Source organism: Schistocerca gregaria, chromosome 8, assembly GCF_023897955.1.
Source record: "Schistocerca gregaria isolate iqSchGreg1 chromosome 8, iqSchGreg1.2, whole genome shotgun sequence".
Classification (NCBI taxonomy): Eukaryota; Metazoa; Arthropoda; class Insecta; order Orthoptera; family Acrididae; genus Schistocerca; species Schistocerca gregaria.
In genome coordinates, this window is record NC_064927.1 from 266,268,014 (window position 1) to 266,292,491 (window position 24,478).

Sequence of the window (24,478 nt, forward strand, 5' to 3'; positions counted from 1 at the left end):
ATTCAGTATTCATAGTTTCCATCCCAAAACCTCATTCTTTGAATTTGTAAGGAGGTTTTCTTGATACTCACTGTACATTCTTCTAACATCTCTCAGCTGCAATTTGTCATTATTTCTGCTCTCTCACACTAATCAAACATGCCTGTGACTATTTGCCCCAGCCTACATTGTATATGTTTGAGGTCACCTTTTAATCTGAACTAATGTAGATACTGCACACTTGAGCAGTATTCTGTATAAGGCATATAACTGTTCTATAATAAACCTTGTTTATAGACAAACTGTTCTTTTTTTCCGTATCTTACAAGTAATCCAGCATCTAACAAAAACTAAATTTATTTACTGGTTTTGATAATACCTTTATATATTGCTATTCCCAGCTACTTTTATAATATGTCAGACTAAATGACATTCATTAATCACATAATATAAGGCTGCTACAATTTTTATATTTTGTGAACTGTACAAGTTTCATTTCTCCACATTTATAGATAGATGGCAGCTTTTACATCCAGCTGATATTTTCTCAAGAAATAACTGTAAAATGCCACAACTCCTATTAAATAATTCTTCCTTACAGACAACCAATCACCTGCAAGGAGTCTGTGACTGCAAGTATTATTACCTGAACAGGACTGTCCTTTTACAAATCCCTGAACCACACCAGATATTACTTCTGTGTTGGTGGATGGCTCTCCATCCAGCACTGTGCATTATGTTTCATTTATTAGGCACTTGTGTGGTGTTGCATCACAAGCTCTGAGAGAGCAGAAATAACAAACCCACCTTCATACCTCTATCCTTAGCACTTAAGGCGTCAAGCATGATGAAGGCAAGCTGGTTCTACGTGATTTATGTTTACAGAATCAGTAGAGGTTTTGACAGTGATCATCACTATTTTCATATTGGCTGTTATGTCTGTACTCAGAGTATGATATGTAATACTGGTACAGATAAAGATAACTGATAATGGAGGTTTGTTATGTGGATCATTGGTGCTAGTATTTTTGTAACTATGCCTGATCTAAGCTCTTCTTCTGTATCTGAGGACAGTTTGCAACATAGCTGGTCAAAAATCAGCATGTAATTCCTTGGTGGCAGCAGTCATGGTGAGAAATAGGCTGTAATTATGGTTAGGTACAGCACTATCTGTATCCAATAATGTGATCAACACACACACATTTGGTTCTACCAGTTTTACTTCCATAAATGACAGACCCTTCACTAAAATAGATATGGCCTGTCTGTGTCTTAATTATGCAGGTAAATCTAGTTTACAAAGCATGCACATACTGCACCTTCTAATTACACATCAATAGTCACTATGCATTATAACCTAACCAACCAACAGCAGTCTCATTCCAATGAACAATACATGCAGCACTTTTATATTACAGTTAATCAGCAGTCATTGTTTATTATCCCTGTTACTGTCTGTCTTCTTGTTCATAACAACATGTCATTGCATCATTACCTTATTGCTGTTGTGACTGACACAGATTCCACTCTCAGAACAGACTGACTTTAAAAATGGCTTCAGGTCCAGTGCTTATATAGCTTTGCAAAAATGGCTACTAAAGTTTCACATTGTTAAATAAACAATTTCAATAATACAATTAGAAATTAATTGAGCAGTGCAGAAAAATTGGGTTTGGTGTGAACTTTATGTTACAATAAGAGTTTCGACTGAAGTAAGCCTTGATGATGAAAACTGCAAAAATAGCTAACTAAACAATACTACCCACAAAAGTGTAATTTATCTGGAAACTAATCAAATGTTGATGTTTCTACCATGTTTTGGAAATTGGCTAAATGAATACTTTAAGGACTTCTCTGGGTTATTTTCATAACTTTATCAGTAATATAGTATATACATCTGTTTACATGTCACCACTGTGACTGGAATAGGAAATAATTACTGCTAGCTAATTGAACTGAATTTTAGCAAAACTAGTTTCTTGAAACGGTTCAAATTAATTAGGAAATTATTCTGACTAATGTAATTTAGCAAAGTTGGGCTTGGTCTTGTACTTGGAATAGCAAAATGACAGCTCTATCTTATGGTACGTGTCTCACTAACACTAATGACAATTAAAATAAATAAATAAATATTGTTTAAAGAGGAAAATAACAAAAAAAAATGGGATTTGGTCCTAGCTTGCTTTGCTGAAAGTTCATGTTGTAAAACATTATTATTCTTACTGAAGTTGTGAAATGGTGTGTTTTAGCAGTATCTGACAATATATTAGTATTTATGCATCACACATGCTCATTGTGTCCATTCCATGAAATTATGTGATCTATTGCAAAGTTCAATGGTTTGTAGGTAGCCTTGGAACATGTTTTTGCTGAGGCTGAGTACCACATGCATAGTTTTTTTACTTTTTTTTATTTTGTGTTTGTCTGATATGAGATGGACCACTCCTTGGTCTTTCTGACTGACACATCTTATTACAGTACTGACTGAAACTTATTTTCTTTGGAAATAAGAGTAGTGTTATCAGCAAATTGGCTTATATCATTTACAAAAATGAAAATAAAAGAAGAAAGACAATGACAGAACCTTGCAGAACACTGTATTCTCACTTCTGCTCCTGAGATGTTACCTCTTGGATTGATATCTGCAGTCTGTTATTCCCTTTCTAAAATGATGTGCAGCACAGACACAATTGTTTTTCTCAAAGCAATCCAGAGTCTGGTTTTTCATTACTGATTCCATTACTTGGCTATGAGTGGAATAGTTGAAATTGGCCTGTAACTTGACACAAAGTATTGGTCTCCCTTTTTGTAAAATGGTACTGACCATGCCAATTTCAAGTATGGGAAGATTCCAGTGAATAAGAAATTGTTTATTGCTCTGGCTACTAGCTGAAATATTTCAAAATAATTTCCTTAAGAACTGTACAGGTTATCCTATAAATATCTTCATTCTTTGAAGATTTGTGTGCTTTCACTATTTTCAGATGCCATTAGGTTTCCCTTTCTTTCAGTTTTCCATTTTATGGTATGTTTTATGTGTTATAGTCACAACAGGAGCTATACCCAGCATGCAATGTCATATATAGTGTTTTATATAACTCCAGTAAAGTAGCTGATAAAATTATTGACACTGCAAGCTTTTAAGGAGAAGGTAGGCTTTTTCCCATGGCTATTTGTTAGATTCCAGTCTACTTCATGTGGGTTGTAGGCTTCTATTACAACTCTATTGTTGTTCTTCTTCTTTCCTTCCTCTACCTCTCTTCTGTATAACTTTCCAGCTTTTAATTAATTACAATGAAATGCATACGTGGTTTCAGAGTCTGTGGCCACCTTGAACAGGTCATTCAAGATAAGAACAATTTTTTTCACTTAGCTAGTTCAGGTATGTACTATCTTGTTATAATTAAGGTGCAGCTACTCATGGAGGTCCAATCTGGGGTTTAATTATTGTATGGCAGAGAAATTTGGTAGATATTCTAATATGTTATTGTGGAACCAGTTTAGTGTGGACAAAAATTGATTCCAATTTTGGCCACCAGCTGCAAATCTGGCAACGTGAATGCAAGAAAGATGTATAGAGATGTTTGGATATGTAATGGATTAGGAATGGGACTTGGGCAGAAAAGATCAAAGAAGTGAGAAAGACATAACATATGATGATTTTATCATTAACCAACAATTACACAATTTGTTCAGAGAAGGACAGCTCATTTTGTATTATCAAAAAATAAGGGAGAGAGTGACATGGATATGATACACAAATGGGGGTGACAGTCATTAAAACAAGGGCATTTTTTGCTGACACAGGTCCTTCTCATGAAATTTCCATTTTGTCTCTTCAGAGTGTGAAATTATTTTGTTGACGTCCACCTACACAGGGAGAGATGACCACCATAATAACAAAATAAGAGAAATCCTGGCTTGCATGGGAAGATTTAAGTGTTCATTTTTCCTGTGCACTGTTCACAAGTGGAATGGTAGAGAAGTAACTTAAAGGTGGTTCCATGAACGTGCTGCTAGGCACTTAATTGTGAATTGCACAGTAATCATGTAGATGTAGATGTAGACAAGCACCATGGATGTAGACATGATGTTCATCCACAAAACGATGTGATCAACAGTTGCTTGCAGCAGTTCTGGTGGAATCTGAGTAATATATTCCGATACACTGGCCTTCATATTAGGTATAGACCCCGCACCTCTGGTAAGTGTATTCTTTTAGATATCCCCAGAACCAAAAGTCACATAGATTCAGATCAGGTGATTGTGCAGGCCATGCATCTGGAAAACCTCTGGAGATAACACGTTCATGGAAGGTTGCATCCAGCTGTTTTTTAACTGGGCAAGTGACATGAAGTGTTGCCACATTTTACATAAAACCAGTGGTTTCCACACAGCTATGCTCTTCCAAAGCAGGAATCATGTGCTGTGCAAGGAGGTCTCCATAAGGTGCAGACATCATGGTACTCCTGACAGGCTCTCTGGGTGTATTCTTTTCAAAAAAGAATGAACTGTAAATAAAGGTACTTATGAATCCACACCACTAAGTCACATATGGCAAGCGCAATGGCCCTTCATGAAAAATATGCTATTTAACAGTACCCCAAATTTGGCAGTTCTGTGTGTTTGCTGTATCCCATAGTATAAAATGTGCCTTGTCACTCCATGGAATATTGCCCAGCCACATGTCATCAATTTCAGTCAATGCCATAATACATTGAATAATCAAGACATCCTGATTCGCACAGAAAAATTTTCAGTGTAAATTAAGTACTTGGTAATTAATTTAATTATATATCTTTATAGTTTCAGTATTTTTAAACAAATATTACATCTATAATAATTAATGTTGATATAATGAAGATCCATATTGTTAAAGTAGAAACCAAAGAGGAAATTCAGAATGCTGCTAAGGGTCCTGAGTTTTCAGTTGCTGGACTGTCTGGATTTTGCATGGGTAACAGTGTAAAATAGACCAAAAAACTTTCCGTACTGTGGGATGGACAATCTCCTGACACTGCTTGAGCACTAGTAGTACCTGCAGCACCTACTGTGTGATCAGTTACAGCAACAGCAACCTTGTCCATAACTTCCACTGGGATAGAGTGCATTCCTCTACACTACACTCACCTGTGTTCTCAAATTTCATTATTGTCTTGTTTAAAGCCAATAATGACATCATGTTTCTCCTCATACATTTCATTTGGTGATACTCTCTCAATATAGATATGTAACTGCTGCTGTTCACATAAAATACACTCATAAAAAAAAAAGTTTTGTATCACCTTGGTTCCGAGACGTCCGGAGCCTGTACAGAAAATTGGAATCGAGATCAACATAAACTTCATTTCTGCCCTTTTTATTGCTCATGAAAACCACACATTGCATGTTATACTACCATACAGTGAGACCTTCAGAGGTGGTGGTCCAGACTGCTGTACACACTGGTACCTGTAATACCCAGCAGCACGTCCTCTTGCGTTGATGCATGCCTGTATTCGTCATTGCATACTATCCACAAGTTCATCAAGGCAATGTTGGTCCAGATTGTCCCACTCCTCAATGGCGATTCAGCATAGATCCCTCAGAATGGTTGGTGGGTCACGTTTTTCGATAAACAGCCCTTTTCAATCTATCCCAGGCATGTTCGATAGGGTTCAAGTCTGAAGAACATGCTGGCTACTCTAGCCGAGCGATGTTGTTATCCTGAAGGAAGTCATTCACAAGATGTACACAATGGGGGTGTGAATTGTCATCCATGAAGACAAATGCCACAGCAATATGCTGCTGATATGGTTGCATTGTTGGTTGGATGATGGCATTTATGCGTCGTACAGCCATTATGGTGCCTTCCGTGACCACCAGCGGCATACGTCTGTCCCACATAATGCCACCCCAAAACAACAGGGAACCTTGCTGCACTCACTGGACAGCGTGTCTAAGGCATTCAGCCTGAGCAGGTTGCCTCCAAACATGTCTTTGATGATTGTCTGGTTCAAGGCATATGTGACACTCATGGGTGAAGAGAACATCATGTCAGTTCTGAGTGGTACATTCAGCATGGTTGCAAAGATGGACCTCGCCGTGGACATCGGGAGCGAAGTTGTGCATCATGCAGCCTATTTCGCACAGTTTGAGTCGTAACTTGATGTCCTGTGGCTGCACGAAAAGTGTTATTTACCATGGTAGCATTGCTGTCGCGGTTCATTCAAGCCATAATCCATAGGTAGTGGTCATCCACTGCAGTAGTAGCTCTTGGGTGGCCTGAGCAAGAAATGTCATCGATAGTACCTGTCTCTACGTATCATCTCCATGTCCGAACAACATCGCCTTGATTCACTATGAGATACCTGAACACTTCCCTTGTTGAGAGTGTTTCCTTGCACAAAGTAACAGTGCAGACATGATTAAACCACAGTATTGACCATCTAGGCATGGTTGAACTACAGACAACAGGAGTTGTGTACTTTCTTCCTGGTGGAGTGACTGGAACTGATCAGCTGTCGGACCCCCTCCATCTAATAGCCGCTGCTCGTGCATGGTTGTTTACATCTTTGGGTGGTTTTAGTGGCATCTCTGAACAGTCAAGGGGACTGTGTCTGTGATACAATATCCACAGTCAATGACTACTTTCAGGAGTTCTGGGAACCAGGGTGATGCAAAACTTTTTGATGTGTGTAGTTTCACTAACAGTGCACACTCTCTCTTCTCATCAGCCATACTGTTCACTCACACTATGGCTTGTCAACTGAGAGTATAGATGTCATACTGTCATACAGACAGTGCACAGTGCCAGATCTGCAGTTGGTTCCACTCAAACACAGTAGATGTCTACCTAATTTCATTGTCATATGATAATTACAGCCCACAATAGACCTATGTGAGCAGTTGCACTTTAATTATAGCCATCCCATATTTTCTTTGATAATTTTCTGTCTTTCTTTTGATTTGACCATATGATGTTTTTAGGTATCAGTGCAAACACATCATTAACTAGGTCTCTGGAACAGCAATTTAATGTTTCATTAGGTACCATTTCTTCAATTTTCTGTCCACAGTCAATCTCAGATTGTGCAGTGCTGAGTGCAACTAGTTTTCCCTTTGAAACAACTCTTCTGTGGAACTCATAATTTGATTGCCATATATATTACTGCTGATTGCTCATAGCCTTTGTGTGTAGTTCCATAATTAGTGCACTATAATCTGCTAACTTTGCATAGCTACACTTAATTTGTAAATTCTTGCTATCTATGTTTGTGATAATGGTTTCAGATAGGGATCACCAGCTGTTGGAAGTAGCTCATAAGTGTTTATTAAATTCAAGGAACTCTCCCTTTTGTCCTTCTGTTCTCTACATGGCGCCGAATGAAATTCGCGAGTGTGTTAGTTCCAGTAATAAATGTAAATTTAATGAAGAAATGTGTGCATTTTGCAGAAATGTCGGTTGGTATTGTGACCAGTTATGTATTACGTGTTATATTGTGTTAAAAGTATCTGAAAAAAACTGTGATGCATCTATAAACTGTGAAAAAGAAACCATGTTGACGATCGGTAAACAGAACAGCATGAGTTCCGCAAATAAAAGCAAACAATCTGAAGTTTGTGTGAAATGTAAGAAGTTCGACGTATTTAGTGATGGGAAGTGCATCTCTTGTTATTTAATTATGAAGGTGGTAGTAAAAAATGAGAAACTCAGTGTTTGCTTAGCATCAACTTCATCATACAGCCATGAAATTGCGCTTCAAGAAATAACAAACAGCAAACTATGCTCATGCAGAAAGAAAGTCGTTAAAGGTATTATGTGCTCTAAGTGTAAAATTGTTTATCATTATAACTGTGCAAAGGTGGACTCAAAACAAGAGATATGGAAATGTGATAATTGCGTAAAAGTGGGCACTATAGACAGCAAGGAAGAAATAATTTCCGTGTTGTTAGAAGAACTGCAAAGACTGAAAGCTGAAAATGTCACATTGTCTGCCAGAAGTCAACAGAACAAAAGTGAATCCCAAGACGAGAGCACAAATTGTCACCAGCCCAAGAAGATACCAAAACATCTCGTTTCTCAGCAGTTATATCATCTGAATACAAGCAACCGTTTTAGTGCCTTAAGTGATAAAATTGATGAAACAGAGAAATCTACTCAGGTGGTAGGACGAGACAATGTTCCTAAAAATTCGACAAAAAGACCAATTGAGAGTCAGCCAACGAATAAGATTTTATTACTATCGGACAGTCATGGGCGAAACTGTGCATCATTGCTAAATGAATTTTTGAAACCCAAGTACTACACATCATCTGTTGTTAAACCAAATGCATGCCTCAGTGGTGTAGTTGAAGGGGCATCAGATCTTACTAGTGATTTCAATTTGGACGATGCAGTTATTATCCTTGCAGGAATAAATGACATTCGTAAGAAAAACAACTTTATTCCAGACTTAGAAAAGTTGACTGCAGCACTTGATCATACAAAGCTATTGTTATGTACCGTTCCCTACTGTTATGACAAGCCAGAAGTCAACGAAACAGTGTACAGATTTAATGAATATATAATGAATTTGTCATCTAATTTTGTTAATGTGAAAGTAATTGATGTCAATTTATTCTTGCAAAGGCCTGATTACACTAATCATGGACTACACCTGAACAAAACAGGAAAGCTCAGACTGTGCAGGAACATTGCTTTATCAGTATCAAACCCATGGAAACAGTGTGATGTAGTAAAAGCACTTACAACCAGCTCTGCAAGAAAGGTCAGATTTTGTACCGGTACTGTAGAAACCAATTCATGCCAAGATAGACAGGGAACCAATGTGAAGACAAGAAACAGATGTATAGCTGTGTCTCACCCTGTCACTGCCAATGACATATTAATACCATATGATGAAGTTCCACCCAAAGAACCTCAAGGACTGGAAAATAATTCCGATGCAGTATCTCCAAGGATAAAAGGTAATCCCCGATTTTCTATGAGAGAAAGAAGAATTCCAAAAAGAAACAGTGATTTTTTATGGCCAGCACCCACCCGACCTCGCCAACGACATCTAGTGAACAAATCTCCAGCTGCAACATAGGTCTTAATGTATCCAACACAGTTTTGAGTGCAACGGGGACAAACGGTGCTAATGGACAAGCAGACCAGCAGAAGGACAGTAGAGGTAGCTATAAGAATCTTATTATTCTTCATCAAAATATCAGAAGTCTCAAAAGTAAATTAGAGTTTTTATCTGTAAATTTAGGGGACATGGACACTGTTGACCGTCCTCATGTTTTATGCCTTACTGAGCATCATGTAACAGTTGGAATTGATGGGCTGCAGCTTGATGGGTATGATCTAGCTACTCATTACTGCAGAACAAGTAAGGAGAAAGGTGGTGCTGTAATTTATATAGACAGTAAAATCATTTATAAATCTTTAGATCTAAGTAAGTATTGTGTAGATCAACATTTTGAAGTTTGCGGGACTGAAATTTCTGCAAAGGACATGTTACTTACTGTGCTTGCAATTTACAGAGCTCCAGCAGGGAAGTTTTGCATCTTTATGAATAAGTTAGAATCTCTTTTGACCAAATTGTTCTCTAAAACTAGAAATTTAATAATTGTAGGTGACTTTAATGTCAACTTCTTAACTGATATCAACCTCAAAACTGACCTGGACCACTTAATGAATTCTTACAACTTGGCTGCGATGGTTACCTGGCCCACTAGAGTTACAGAAAATTGCAAGAGCCTTCTAGATAATATTTTCATTGACAAGAATAGAGTCAACAGTGCTAGTGTGAGCAAAGTAATTTATGGCCTGTCTGACCATGATGGACAACTTCTGAAAGTAAATAACATCAGTTTGTGCAATAAAATCTCCCACACCTATAGGTCCTATAGATGTATAAACACTGAAACTGTGTCTGCCTTTAACGACTATTTGTCACAGATAGATTGGGAGCCAGTGTACAGCACATCAGATGTTAATGATAAATTTAACCTTTTTTTAAATGAATTTATATCTGTATTTGAAATGGCTTTCCCAAAAAAAACTGTCAGAAAGAACAATGAGGTTTCTTCCAGTAAACCATGGATTACTGGAGGTATAAAAATTTCTTGCAGGACTAAGAGGGAGTTACATGCCTCACTAAGAGTATCAAATGATCCCCTTGAAAGGTCTCATTATAAGTTATATTGTAAAATTTTAAAAAGGGTGATAAACAAATCCAAGAGCCTGTATATTAAGTCTGAAATTGATAAATCTGAGAGCAAAATAAAAGCAGTTTGGAATGTTATAAAGAGAGAGTGTGGCAAGAGTAACAAGAATGTTAATACCACAGAGATAAGCTATAAGGATGAGGTTATTCATAATCCTGTAACAGTTTCCAACATATTCAACAATCACTTCATAACTGCAGCAGAACAAGTAGGTTGTAACGGTTCCTTAAATGCTGCTACGCATTTATTACACAGAGCTAACCCTAACACTTATGACCCAATTTGTATTGCCCCAGTTACTATTACTGAAGTTAAAAATACCATCAAGGCCTTAAAAAATAAAAATTCCACTGGTATTGACAACATTTCACCAAAAATACTGAAGCATTGTAGTGACCACATATGTCAAGTCCTGTGTCACATTTTTAATGAGTCTATCCAGCAAGGTGTTGTCCCAGAGAGATTAAAGCTTGCCGTTGTGAAACCACTTTTCAAGAAGGGTGACAAAACTAATTTACCTAACTACCGTCCAATATCACTACTAAGTAGTTTCTCAAAAGTATTAGAGAAACTAATGTATACAAGAATTGTAGAACATCTTAACAGCCCCAACATACTCAACAGAAACCAGTTTGGTTTCCAAAAAGGTAGATCAACTGAGCAGGCTATTTTTTCTCTCACAAATGAAATTTTAGAGTCAATAAATAATAAAATGTCTCCTATTGGAATTTTTTGTGACTTGTCTAAGGCCTTTGACTGTGTGGACCACAACATTCTCTTACATAAGGCTAATTTTTATGGCTTGCGAGGTAGCATTGGTAGATGGATAGAATCATATCTGCAAAACAGAAAACAGAAGGTGATAATTAATGGTGCCAATGATAGTCCCATTTCTTCTGATTGGGGCACATTAAAGTGTGGTGTGCCTCAGGGGTCCATCCTAGGACCTTTGCTTTTCCTTATCTTCATCAATGATCTCCCACTTTGCACAGACACCGAGTGTAAATTTACTCTTTTTGCCGATGACACCACTATTCTGCTTGAAAGTCGAACTAACAGTGACCTAGAAAATAAATGTAATGCTGTACTCGTTGACATCCTACACTGGTTTAAGTGCAACGGACTAACTCTAAACATTCAGAAAACTCAGTATATGCAATTTCACACATCTCAACAAGAAAATGAAGTATGCCACTTAAACTGTGGTAACCAAAATATACTACACTGTGAATCATCTAAGTTCTTGGGCATTCTAATTGATGGCAAGCTGAACTGGTCTGAGCATATCTTAGACCTACATAGAAGGCTCAGTGTGGCAACTTATGCTCTGCGTGTAATCACCCCCATTGGTGATGAGGACGCTACTAAAGCTGCCTACTTTGGTTATTTTCATTCTATCATGTCGTATGGCATAATATTTTGGGGCAACAAGCCTTTAGCCAAAAAAATATTTACTGCACAGAAGAGAGCTGTTAGAATCATGAGTGGTGTTCATCCAAGATATTCTTGCAGAAGTCTGTTTCATAAGTTACAAATATTAACACTTACCTCTCAATTCATATTTTCTTTGATGATTTTTGTTTCTAACAACCTATCTCTTTTTAAAACTAATAGTGAATGTCATGATCATAATACTAGGTCTAAAAATGATCTACACAGGGATCTGAAACATTTAAGTCTTGTTCAGAAAGGTGTTCATTATTCAGCCACAAAAATTTTCAACTCCCTTCCATCAGGTATTAAAGATCACATTAATGTCTTACCTACTTTTAAATGTAAATTGAGAGAATACCTAATGGTAAATTCCTTCTATTCTCTTGATGAGTATCTACAGATAAAGCAATGATTTTTTATACTGATAAAAATTTGTTTGCTATAGATCACATTAACTGTTTAATTTGGAAAATGTACTATATTTCCTTTTTAGGTATTGTTTTATATTACTTGAGCTATACCTTTGATTTGATTTTAACCTACAAACTTATTCATAATCTTATGGTACATTTTTGTCATTTTATATATGTGTATTATATCTGTTGTATGTAATCATGACTCATTCCACATCCTTGTGATTTATCACAATACGGATTAATGGAATACAAAATAAATAAATAAATAAATAAATAAATAAACTAAAACCATCTCAGAATGCTACTGTTGGCATGAGAAGTGCCGGGTTACATGAACAATATTCTGTTTGTGTGATAATGTTTTCAAAATTTCTATGTGCCAAATGGTATACAGAAATAATAATTATATTTGGTCTAAAAACTGTAAAGCAGTCTGTTCAAAACATAAATCTGAGCAGAAATTTTTGAAATTTAGTTGATTGCTCATTAGTATAGCTGCAAGGTATCCTTTTTTTAGTTATACAAATGCATTAACTAATTAATTTGAGTTTACTGTTTACAGGCTGCTGGTTTTAACATCAAGAAATATCCTAATGTTGATGCATGGTTCAAACGAGCAAAGACAGCAGTGAAGACATATGAAGAAAATTATCAACAACACATTATGGTATTTAAGAAACAATATGATGATGTCACTGGCAAGAAGTAGCTTGGTGGAAACTGTTCATCGAATCACTAACATATCATCTCAATCATTCAGCTTTTGCCTCATATTTTTCATTTTATCCGAATATCACTGTTACATAGCTAACATTCTTACTGAAAGCAAATATATTGAGAAACAGCTGCAATTTGTGTTTCATTTATGTAATTAACTGTCTTATTAAACAATAAATTATTTTGCAATGTAAATGCAACTAGATGTAAATAAATGTATAGTGTATATACATCTTACTGAGATACAGTAGTTAAAATGTTACTTACAATATGAGCCTGAAAGGAAGCAAAGTGGGTGGATACAACAGCAACAGATCAATTTTGATGTATTGGATGTGTAGGTTAATTTATAAAATGGTGATGGCAGACAGAGGGGGGAGGAAGAGAACTCTGAATCAAGAGAGCAACCACATACAAACATGGGGATGGGGTATTACTTATGAGGCAGATTTTATAAAAATATTTTCTTCTCTACTCATCTCTTTGAATGATTCACTTCTACAAATTCTTCCCACAGTGTAACTATCCTTTAGTTCAAAAAGTTACCTGTTGTGCCAAAGGTATACATTTCCTATCTATTTGTTACAATTGAAGTGCTACAAACAGAAAAAAAGTGATTGTAAAGCCATGTAAAGAACATTTTCATCAAGATTTTATGTGAAATCTTGTGAACCACCATTTCATCTTGGAATTAGATACTGTACAGACTGCAAAGGAAGGAGAAGTGTTTGGATGTTGGGTGCCTTTGCACTGACAGGAGTATCTGAACTGTATGCTAATAAATTAATGCTTGTTGTCAGATGTTATTGTGTGGAATGTTCTCCCAAGAGTAAAGATAACTGAAATTGGCTGAATTGTAGTACATCTTGGCACTGTTATTATAATCAGCAGTCTCATTGCGCCCTTGAACAGGTTGCAAAGGGTACTCAGGTTTAGGACAGGGAATTTTGTGAATGCATAGCATGTCCACAACATCCATTCAATGTCAGTGTCAGTACCTCACCCACACACATTGTGATGAGTTAGTGCATAAATGTGTGACATTCCACTATGCCTTTGATGGAGCAACTGAACAATGTATGGCCAAAGATGTATCCAATGCATTATTGGGGCTAGTTTATGGTCAGTGATTGGAAATTTGTCTGTGACAAATAAGTGGCCTCATTCATGTTGAATTCATCATCTGGACACATTGGTAACTAGCTCTGGCATAGTGATAGATGAGTCTTTAGTAAATATTATAACAATAATTGGTGAGGCATACGGTGACTGTTGTAAGTGCTGACCAGTCTTTCCCACTGAATGACATATTTAGCAGTTTCTGGTCAGTAGAAAATGGGCACTGTAAATATATATACAGGGTATTTCCTGACTCAATAAACTACAGCTAAGACTTTTTTCTCTATCTGGAGTAGTTTACCTGAGCCCCTTATAGCAACTTAGATAATAATTTAACTGCTGGCATTTTAATATAACAAGACTGTACCAGTATCACAGATTTCAGTCACTGCTTTAGATGCAGAAAAAATGTCTAGCAGGGTGCTGACTAACAACATTTGACACCTGTCTTCCACAGATAGTTAATTGGATGCACAATGTCAGCTTCATTGAGGATGAATTTTGTGTAGTAATTGAATCTGCCTGGAAATTATTCCAATTCTTTGGCAGTTTTGGGAGGTGGTAGACCATCTACAGTATCTATATATACCAGCATAGACTAGTGAGCTTCTTTGCTTAATATATTGCCTATATACAGCACTTTTGCTTCAAGGAAACTACATTTATCTAATGTAGGTGTCAGGCTATTAGGCTGGAGTCATTCAAAAAGGACAAATATGTGTGGTTGAGATTATTGAGGATACACAGCTTCTGGTACATTATGAGACCTTCTAAAACTGAAACCCTGGGACAGGTAGAGGATGAACTTCATAACATATTGTGTGCAGCAAAGTCTCCCAGTATGACAAATGATTGGGGGAGTTGTATTATCTTTGAGAGCATTGTAATCCTGTGTCTCTTATAGCGGTAAGTAAAGAGCCCCATGATTTTCAACAGTAACTGCTTAGAGGTCAGTAACTATCAGTTTATTAGAGGAGTGATATGTGTTACTCACAAACACAACCACCCCCCCCCCCCCCTCCCCCTCTTTGGCCCTTTCACCAGTAAGGCCATTACTGCAGTGGGGGGAAATCCCTTTAGCAAGGCATGTCAGTGAGCTAAAAATTGTTTCTTGGAAACACAAGCTTAGCTAGGAGTTTCAGTCCCTCTACATGGGACCTGAATCATTTTTGTTCCACTGTAGTATGGGAGCCATCATAGTGGAGAGTGTGTTCTTTGTCTTTCACTTTATCCTTCCACTGTGTTTGGGAACCTAAACCAGATGGTGGGTTGAATGAAGAGCTCAGTGGTCCAAGAGACAAACTTCATATTCCACAGCACCTGTTCAGTTGTCAGATAAAATTGGAATTGAGAAATTTGGTACCTGTGGGTTCAGTCTTTTAGATGTACTGGTTATGCACCTTTCATAACTTTCAAAGATGGGATGGATATTTAACTATTGTACATATGATGATTATTCAGTCATTGTTCATTCCTTAGGAGTGGTTTGCAGTACACTGTTTCTGACCTTTGGTATTTGCTTCAAGGAAGTAATTTGCTTTGCACATCATCAAGTGCATTTGTGATTACATGTTTGTTTTCTTCTCCATCACTGTCTCAGTCTGTCAGCTTGCTAACTTCCTGTGTCAGCATTTGATGTAGTAAAGATATGGGTTTGGTATGCCTTTTAAGTCTTTTCTGCTTCACTACATGGTGCTCATTTGGTCACACTAATTTCCTGAGTTGTTTTCTCCTCCAAGTAAATAGAACAATCTCGCCTCCAGACTGGGTGACTCCCCAAAATTTATAGATGGTAGTGGAAATTTGTGTGTACTGCCAAATTCATGGGTGGCTTCACCACAATTTGTCTGATCCTTACATGCTAGTGTAACATGTTCACAATCCTGACATTTAAAACACTTTAAAAGTTTGGTACATATGGATTTTAAACTACATAAAGCTCATCATTACATATTCAGGAAGAACAGACATATTAAAAGTCAAATATACTTTTGTAGCCTATATCCCATGTTATTCAATCTGTGCATTGAGCAAACACTACAAGAAATCAGGGGGAAAACTGGAAAAAGAATTTTTGTCAGGGAGAAGAAATAAAAACTTTGAGATATTCCAGTGACATTGTAGTACTGTCAGAGATGGTAAAAGGGTTGGAAAATCAATAGAACAAACAGACTGCTTAGTGAAACTGGAGAGGAATTCCATCTTAGATGGGAACCCATTCTGTAGTTTTGCTTTCACCCAGACTTGTTTCAACACTTTATTGCTATCTCTAATGGGTTTATTGTTCATTTTCTTTCTGCAAAACTTTTGTTACATGTTAACCTCTAAAGAAACTTGTATAAAATATTTACATTTGTAACATGAGTGACTACTGTCAAACATTTTACATTAATCTGTATACAGTACACAGCTGAGATATGTATTGGTGAGTTGAGGCATTCTATGATGTTCATTTATGGTATGTCTAAAGGTTCTATTCTTATACTAAATTTCAAAATGAAGTGAATCTATACATTTGTTTACATACTTCACACAAAGCTACTGGTTGTTCATGCTGGTAGCTTTAGATCCACTACACAATTTACTGCTTGTCATCTGCAAACAGCAAAATATTTTGTTTATTTTCTGTTTTTATGCATTTAAAACTGAGAATTGTTATATATCAGATTCTTTAGCATGTTACTTACATTTTTTGATGTTGTGGTGTGTTTTCCTGTATTTGTGCCAAAGTAATATGCTTATTTTTTTGCTGCTGTCATTATATATGCTTTTGTTCACCAAGCATAGAGTTTCTGCCACCATTACATGTTGTTATGGTTATGGTTGTGTGGTGTCCATTTGTCTTGCAGCATATTTGTTTGCAGATGACAAGCTGTAAATTGTGTAACCGATCTAAAGTTACCAGCATAAACAACCGACAGTTTCATGTGTGGTGTGTAAAGAAATGCATACACCAACTTGATTTCAAAATTTACTATAAAACTAGAACATTTAGTCTTGTTGTAATATAACAGTATAGAATGCCTTGGCTCATTTATATATCTCTCAACTCAGTACTGTATGTGCACTACTTTAAAATACTTGATAATAAGAGCTCATTTTACAAATGTAAATACTTTGTATCAGAAGTTTCTTTAAAGGTTAACATGAAACAATAATTTTTCAGAAAGGAAATAAACAAATAAACCCACTGAAGATAGCGCAAATAATGGTGAAACATGTATGAGTGAAGGAAAAACTATAAAATTATTGTGTCTTGCATAAAATGAAATTTTCCTCCAATTTATATTAACACGCACAGTAATAAAAAGAACTTCAACATTCACAGGATGTTTAGACTGGGTATCACTTTTAAAATAGATAATAGGATGAATATCAAGAAAAGTGAAACAAGGATATTGGAAACAGACAAAATAAATCAGGCATTTTAATTTTATAGCAATAAGGAAATTAGGTAAGAGAAGAGAGACTGAAAGTAATAGATGAGATTTAGTATTTGAACAGCAAAATAACTGATGGTAGCAGATGTACAGTACATAAAATACACAGATTTGCAACAACAATAAATTCTTTTCGGAAAAAGGGAAGCATGTAACATTGTTGGGGCTGGTAGGCGACCCTTGTCAGTGAGGGAAGAAACAACTGTAAGAAGGTCCTTTTCCTCAATGTGCACTGATAGTGGTCATGTGGCTGGAATCAAGCAGCAGACCACTAGTAAGACATCCCTCAAAGAATTAGACTTTTATTCATGTTAGGTACGGTGGTGTTGTAACGAAAGAGGTGAAGGCCATTGGTCAGCTTTTCTGGAGGTCAAGCGATTAGGGTTCGAGCATAGTGAGGCAAACATTTGTGAGGTAACGGCTTGGCTCCTGCTCCAATTTTTTTTTCTTTTCTTGTTTTTTTTTATCACTGATCATATTTTTATATGACATTTGAGAGATAATACAACTTTGAAAAACCATCTGTATTTGCAAGAAGTTTTAGTGAATTTCATGTTATTTGACTACTTACTAATTTTAATTAAATTTAATTATTCATCTACATCTACATTTATACTCTGCAAGCCACCCAACAGTGTGTGGTGGAGGGCACTTTACATGCCACTGTCATTACCTCCCTTTTCTGTTCCAGTCGCGTATAGTTTGCGGGAAGAACGACTGCCGGAAAGCCTCCGTGCGTGCTTGAATCTCTCTAATTTTACATTCGTGATCTGCTCGGGAGGTATAAGTAGGGGGAAGCAATATATTCGCTACCTCATCCAGAAACGCACCTTCTAGAAACCTGGCGAGCCAGCTACACCGCGATGCAGAGCGCCTCTCTTGCAGAGGGCAAACATGTTTATAACTATTGACAAGTAAACGAAGAAACACATAGATTTTCCTGAAAATGTATACCTGTTGTGGTTTGCTTTAATGCTGCCTGATCTGTTATAACTTTGAATTCCCTACTGTACAGATAACAACAGTAATAAGTAATACCATATTTGACACTCAACATATCTTTCTCTGTGGTTGAGTAATTATGTTTAGCTTTATTCAGCTGCCTTGATGAATATGCTACTGGATTTTCCTTCCTATTTATGTCCTGACTCAGAATACATTCAATTATCTGTTACTTGCATCACAGGATAGGCTAAATTTGTTTCCATAAACTGGAAATATTAATACCAGGCTAGTTGTTAGCATCTCTTTCAATTTCTTGAATGCAGTTTGGCATTTGGTTGTCCATTAGAATTTCAGACCTTTTTTAGCAAGGAAATTAACAATTTAAAGATTTCAGAAAATCCCTTGACAAGTTTTCTATAATTATTACATAGACCTAAAATTATTTGAGTTGTTTCATTATTTGCAGACATAACAGATGATGGACAGCCCATATCAATCTTATGTCAGTCTTCACACTGTCTTGGCTAATCACTTGACCTACATGGTTTAACTTTGTGGACATGAAATGACACTCTTCTACATATAACTTAAATATGCCAAACAAAATCTCTTGAAAACTTCTTCCAGTTATTGTGTGTGTTCCTCTAAATCTTTAAAAAACATAATAATATTATCTAAATAGACCATACACTGACAAGGCTTTAATCACCTTAGCACTCCATCTGATAATCTTTGAAAGATAGCTGGTGGTCCAAATGAGATACAAAAGTGTGTGTTGTCTACACATGGTTGCTTTTTTGGTCTAGAGGAATCTCCAGCTGCCACAGTACTGCCCTGTGCCTGTTGCCACAGCCTGGCCTAGCCTGCTGATGAAAAGTCCATCACTGCGTGTGCAGCAGTCAACATGTCAATGATGAACTTTTGTAATCAAAGAAAGGTGTAGATGAGCCAAATTACATGCAAATGAAAAGGTTTCTCCTTACAGATCAGAAAGAGAAAATGTTTGCATTGCATTACTTAACTGCAAGACCATCTGTGGTAAGGTATTATAAATACTCCTATTTATTGACAGTAATAATAACCATATAGATAAGGAATAGAAATCTGACAGAAACCAGAAATAAATAACAGTGAAATCTTAAACTCTAATTGAAAAATGTATTGCAAAGCTATGCTGTACACCAAAGGTATGTATTTTTTATGTAGGAAACTTAATAGTAAGTTGGGAAGTTATTACAAATTTTGAATTCAAATAATGTGAGGATAAACATTGCATATGGGTTTTTGTAGACATATGCCTCAGCAGCTACATTGGCAGAATGATTCAGAGAAACCTGAAGAATATTGCAGGTAAACTTCCCAATCATGCTATACTAATAGGAGGAGGTTTCCACTTGGCAGCTATACATTCATGTTATTAAATAGAGGCTAGGGAGAAATATTTGCACAAGATTGTACAGAACATCTTTTCTTAAACTTACCTCAAACAGCTAGAGAACTGACTCATGAGAGCAGATGCATCAAATGGGTAGCAGGATAGACCCCTGGCCAGAGGCAAAGAGATGGTGCAAAAACTGACCAGGAGAAAGAGATGGTTTAAAAATCAACCAGGGGAGGTACAGGAGTTTTATTCTCATGTTTCTATATTCTGTCTATAAGAACAACCCTTTCCCTGGACTATGTAAATGCATTCAGTTGTCACAATGTCATTTTGTCCAAGTAGCATCCTAAAGAAACTTCTGCTTCTGAACAGAGGTCTATTGCTAATGTGGTTTGTGTGGCAGCAGTGCTCCCAGTTCAGGCAGCTGCCATCTACACAGTTCACTAACATTCAACAATAAAATATAAAATTCTTGCTGCTACTTTGCTACAGTATTGTACGATCTCTGAGATTGGATAGCAGATTTTTACTGGTTTCTGCTGACAGATAAGTGGAGCAAGACATGACAATGGAGGAAACAAGCAAAAAGGCTGGAGAGGCTATGTAATTTACTTGTCTTTTGTAACATCCCCTGCTTACAATACTGATGAAATCAGAATATTAATTGCTGTTGCTCCAAAATTATTATTAAACTTTGTGCACAATGTTAGTCTCTTCAAGCAGCCAGTAAAATAATACTAACTTGTATATTCAGTTATTGAGAAAATTAGTTGTTTGCATCTGTTTGTTGCAATAAAATAGGTCTGAAGCCATTCCTGTTGAATTTTGCCACCACTCTACTTGTCACTTGTGACTGGATAATTTTTAAATAAAATCTTATACATCTCAAATAAGTTCACTTGCTCATTTCATAAAATTTTAAGCACATTTTTGTGAAACAAATATTACACAGATGCAACCTGATATTCACTGCCCTATATTGACTTGTACTCTTCTGCAAATACTGGTACTAGTTGGCAGATGCACTCTCAGAAGTATAAAAATATTTTAACACTCTGAATAAGTACATGCTTTATTGACAAAAACATTTAAATTTTCTTATAATTACAAATAGTAATAAAACATTAAAATTTCCATAATAAGATCTAGTAAGTTTGCATTTCTTCAAACCAAAACTCACATTGTGTGTATCACTAACAATTAAAATAATAGAATGTTAGTGAGATCTAATAAGTTTGCATTTCATCAATCCTTACATTGTTTTTCTAATTACTAAAATTATAAATTTGTAATTAGGGATATAATTATTTAAGCTTTCATTTTCTAACATTTGTATTTGAAATTCCAATCATATGAGGTATGACTGGAAAGTTTTAAGAATGGTCTTGTAACTTTATAATGGTGGTACTTACATGCTACTGTGATGCATCTCCTTCAAAATAGTCCACTTATGACTAAACACACTGACTCCAATGGTGTTCCCACTTTTGGAAACATTCGTGGAAATTTTTTTCCTGAAGTGTGTTAAAGATGCTCTCTGTATTTGCCTGAGTGTCTTCAATCGAGTCAAATCACTTCCTTTTCAGTGAAAATTTCGGTTTAGGAAACAGGTATAAGTCCACAAGGGCCAAATCAGCAGAATATGGTGGTTGTGGAAGCACAGGAATTTTGAATTTGGTCAAAAATTCAATGATGGAGAAGGCATGATGAGCCAGAGCATTGTCATGGTGTAGCACCCACAATGTAGGCTTTCCGCACCTTTTCATGCAAACACTCAAGTACACATTTGTAGTATTGCTGGTTAATTGTCTGTCCTCCAGGGGTAAATTTATGATGCACAATACCAGTGAATAAAAAACAAAATCACCAACATTGTCTTCACTGTCGACTGCCTTTGCCGTGCTTTTTTTGGTCGTGGTGAACCTAGAGTCTTCCACTGCGAAGACTGCACTTTGGTTTCAGGATCATAGCCATATGCCCATGATTCATCATCTGTAATTACCCTATTTAACAAATCTGGGTCATTTTTAGTCTGATTAATCAGTTCTTGGCACAATTCAAGTCAGTATTGTCTCTAGTCACTTGACAACACCTTTGGAACGAATTTTGTGGACGCTTGATTCATGTTCAGATCTTCAGTTAAAATTGACCGAACTCCATAGAAAGTTAAATTAAGTTCATCAGCCAACTCCCTAATTGTAAGTCTATGACCATAGTGTGCTAAGTGGCGAACTTTCACAACATTTTCATTCGTTTTTGAGATGGAAGAACGGCCAGACTGTGGTTCATCTTCAAATGATTCACAGCCATTTTTAAATCTGTTGAAATAGACAAAAACATTTGACGGGTTCATACAGTAATCTCCAAAATCTGTCTTTAATAGTTTGTAAGTTTCAGAAGCTGACTTCCCAGTTTTAAAACAAAATTTCACACAAGCTCGTTGCTCCATTTTTATGTCCATTTTCATGCAGACAGTATCTGGCAACAAGCCCTAACAGACCTGCACCTTAACAGCTGCCACAGTGAACTGAATAAAGGAAATGCAATTTCCTGTCAGAGGGCGTTTCAAGGACAAGGCAGTGACTCACTCACCACCCTCCGTGTACCTGTCCACCAAACCTGTAAGCAGTAGCAGAACCGTTCTTGAAACTTTCCAATCACATCTTGTATACTGTCATTTCATGTGTTTTGTTCTACTTCAAATTATAAAAAAGATTAAGCATACAATATGTATTTATATGACAAACAATCAATGTGGCATATATCCCGTCATAGACCAGACACTTCAACTTCTGGCACAATACCAGTGAACAGTATCCAGTCTGCTCAAGAGCCTCCAGTGCTTCTCCCCATAAGACAGTGCACAAGACAAACAATGCAAACACACATTCATTTTCATCCATAAGAAAGAAGTTCCTATGCATCCAGTAGTGAGTAACATTGGCTCTCCAAACTATAAGTGTTACACACTTGGCACTGTTATTAAGGCCTCTTATGGAAATATGTAATAATCACTTGCAGAACTCTGGGAATTCATTGGCAAGCTAAAATCATTGAAGCTGAACAGTTCTGATCTATTAGTCAGTCGTGATGTGATGTTTTTGTTCACGGAGATTCTTCTTTCAGAATCATTATCACAGAAGTACTGATAAAGGTATTTGAGCTTTGTTTAGACATGTAATGACAGCAACAAACATACTTTTTATTTAATAATGAATTTTTTGAACATAATGGTGGTATCACCATGCATAGTCCCTTATTTCTTTGGTGGCTGATTTATTTAGGGGAGACACTGAGGAAAAGGCTATTTAAAGCCCTCAATATTTTGGACAAATTTGGTGACACATTTGTAGTGTGGCCCCTTGGTGAAGACACATTACAAGAATTTTTAAAACATCTGAATTCTATCCATGCACAAATCCAGTTTACAATGGAAATTAAAAAGGAGGGATGCCTTCCATTTTCGAATGTTTTCCTTCAGTACAAAGATGATGGCACCTTGGGACATAAGTGTATTGGAATCTGATGCATAAAGATTTATATTTACATGCAAATAGCTGCCACCATCCTCTGCAGACAATGAGTGTTCTCAGAACTTTAGTTCACAATGCATACATTGTTTCTGATGAGAACAGTCTGCAGGACAAACTCCTATACTTAGAGAGAGTGTTTTGAAGCCAAAGGACATCTGCCACAGCAGATACACAAGGCACTATGAATGAAACGAAAGGTGGCCATAAGCAATGTACTGAAAGATTTAAATACATGGCTTTCCTGCCATATATGGGAAGCCTATCATCAAAATAGGATGAATCTTCAGCAAGTACAAAGTAAATGTGATTTTTCATCCTCCACCAAAGACAGTGCACTGTTGGTTTCCACTAAAAATGATTTGATGCTCTGAAAGGATGGAGTTTACAAGAACCCATGTCAATGTGGGTAACGGCCTTGTCGCAGTGGGTACACCAGTTCCTGTCAGATCACCGAAGTTAAGCGCTGTTGGGCGTGGCTGGCACTTGGATGGGTGACCATCCGGGCCACCATGTGATGTTGCCATTTTTTGGGGAGCACTCAGCCTTGTGATGCCAATTGAGGAGCTACTCGACCAAATAGTAGTTTCTCCGATCAAAGAAAACCATTGTAACGTCTGGGAGAGCCCTTCCTATCTGCATCCTCAGCCGGCTGGATGGTCCCGATGGGCCGCTTGTGGCCTACAGACGGAGTGCATGCATGTCAATGTGGCCTCTCATATATTGGACAGGCAGTTCATACAATCCATAAAAGATGTACAGAACACCACAGGTAGACCCAGCTTGCCATCACCATCATTCTCCTGTCACCTCCTCCAGCTGCATCCAATGCTCTCCCCACAGCATCGTGCCTTCATTAAAATGATGTAGCCATGGCCAGCCTTCCTCACAAGGATGGCACATCATGTCATATTCTCATAACTGCAACCACACTCCTGCATTTTTGTTCTCATTTCAGGCATCTTACCAATATCCTCTGTAGCCACACCTGGATCCTTTACAACCACAACCACTTCATAACTCTGGAACCCAGATTTCAGGAAAAGGGTTACAGCCATGAAGAGCACCCCACACACTTTGCCATCCACCACATTGATGTGGGCAGGCAACACTTTCTTGTGGATACCTATCAACACTGCTCCTCATCATTGGGTTGGCAGTCCTTTCTTCCCCCCCTCCACCAATTGTTCCCCTATCAATTGTTAAAAATATTAATCAAAGGTACCTTTTCCACATTTTTTGTTGACGTTTAACAGTGTTTTCTGGGGCATTCATATTTTCACTATTTCAAGTAACATTATTTGGACCAGTTATGCTATG

General features: G+C 36.9%; 2 protein-coding genes and 1 pseudogene across 2 annotated transcripts in view; all 3 read left to right on the forward strand.

Annotated features, from left to right (window-relative positions):
* The window catches only part of LOC126284377 (glutathione S-transferase 1-1-like), an 83,703-nt gene extending 70,197 nt beyond the window's left edge, over positions 1-13,506 (forward strand). Inside the window, exon 5 of the mRNA XM_049983261.1 lies at positions 12,589-13,506. Within this exon, the coding sequence (XP_049839218.1) occupies positions 12,589-12,735 (147 nt within the window). The 3' untranslated portion in view covers positions 12,736-13,506. The remainder of the gene's footprint in view (positions 1-12,588) is intronic.
* The window catches only part of LOC126284372 (calcium uptake protein 1 homolog, mitochondrial), a 613,419-nt gene that overhangs the window by 339,614 nt on the left and 249,327 nt on the right, over positions 1-24,478 (forward strand). The gene's annotated exons all lie outside the window — the stretch shown is intronic.
* On the forward strand, positions 23,567-23,684 carry LOC126285609 (5S ribosomal RNA; annotated as a pseudogene).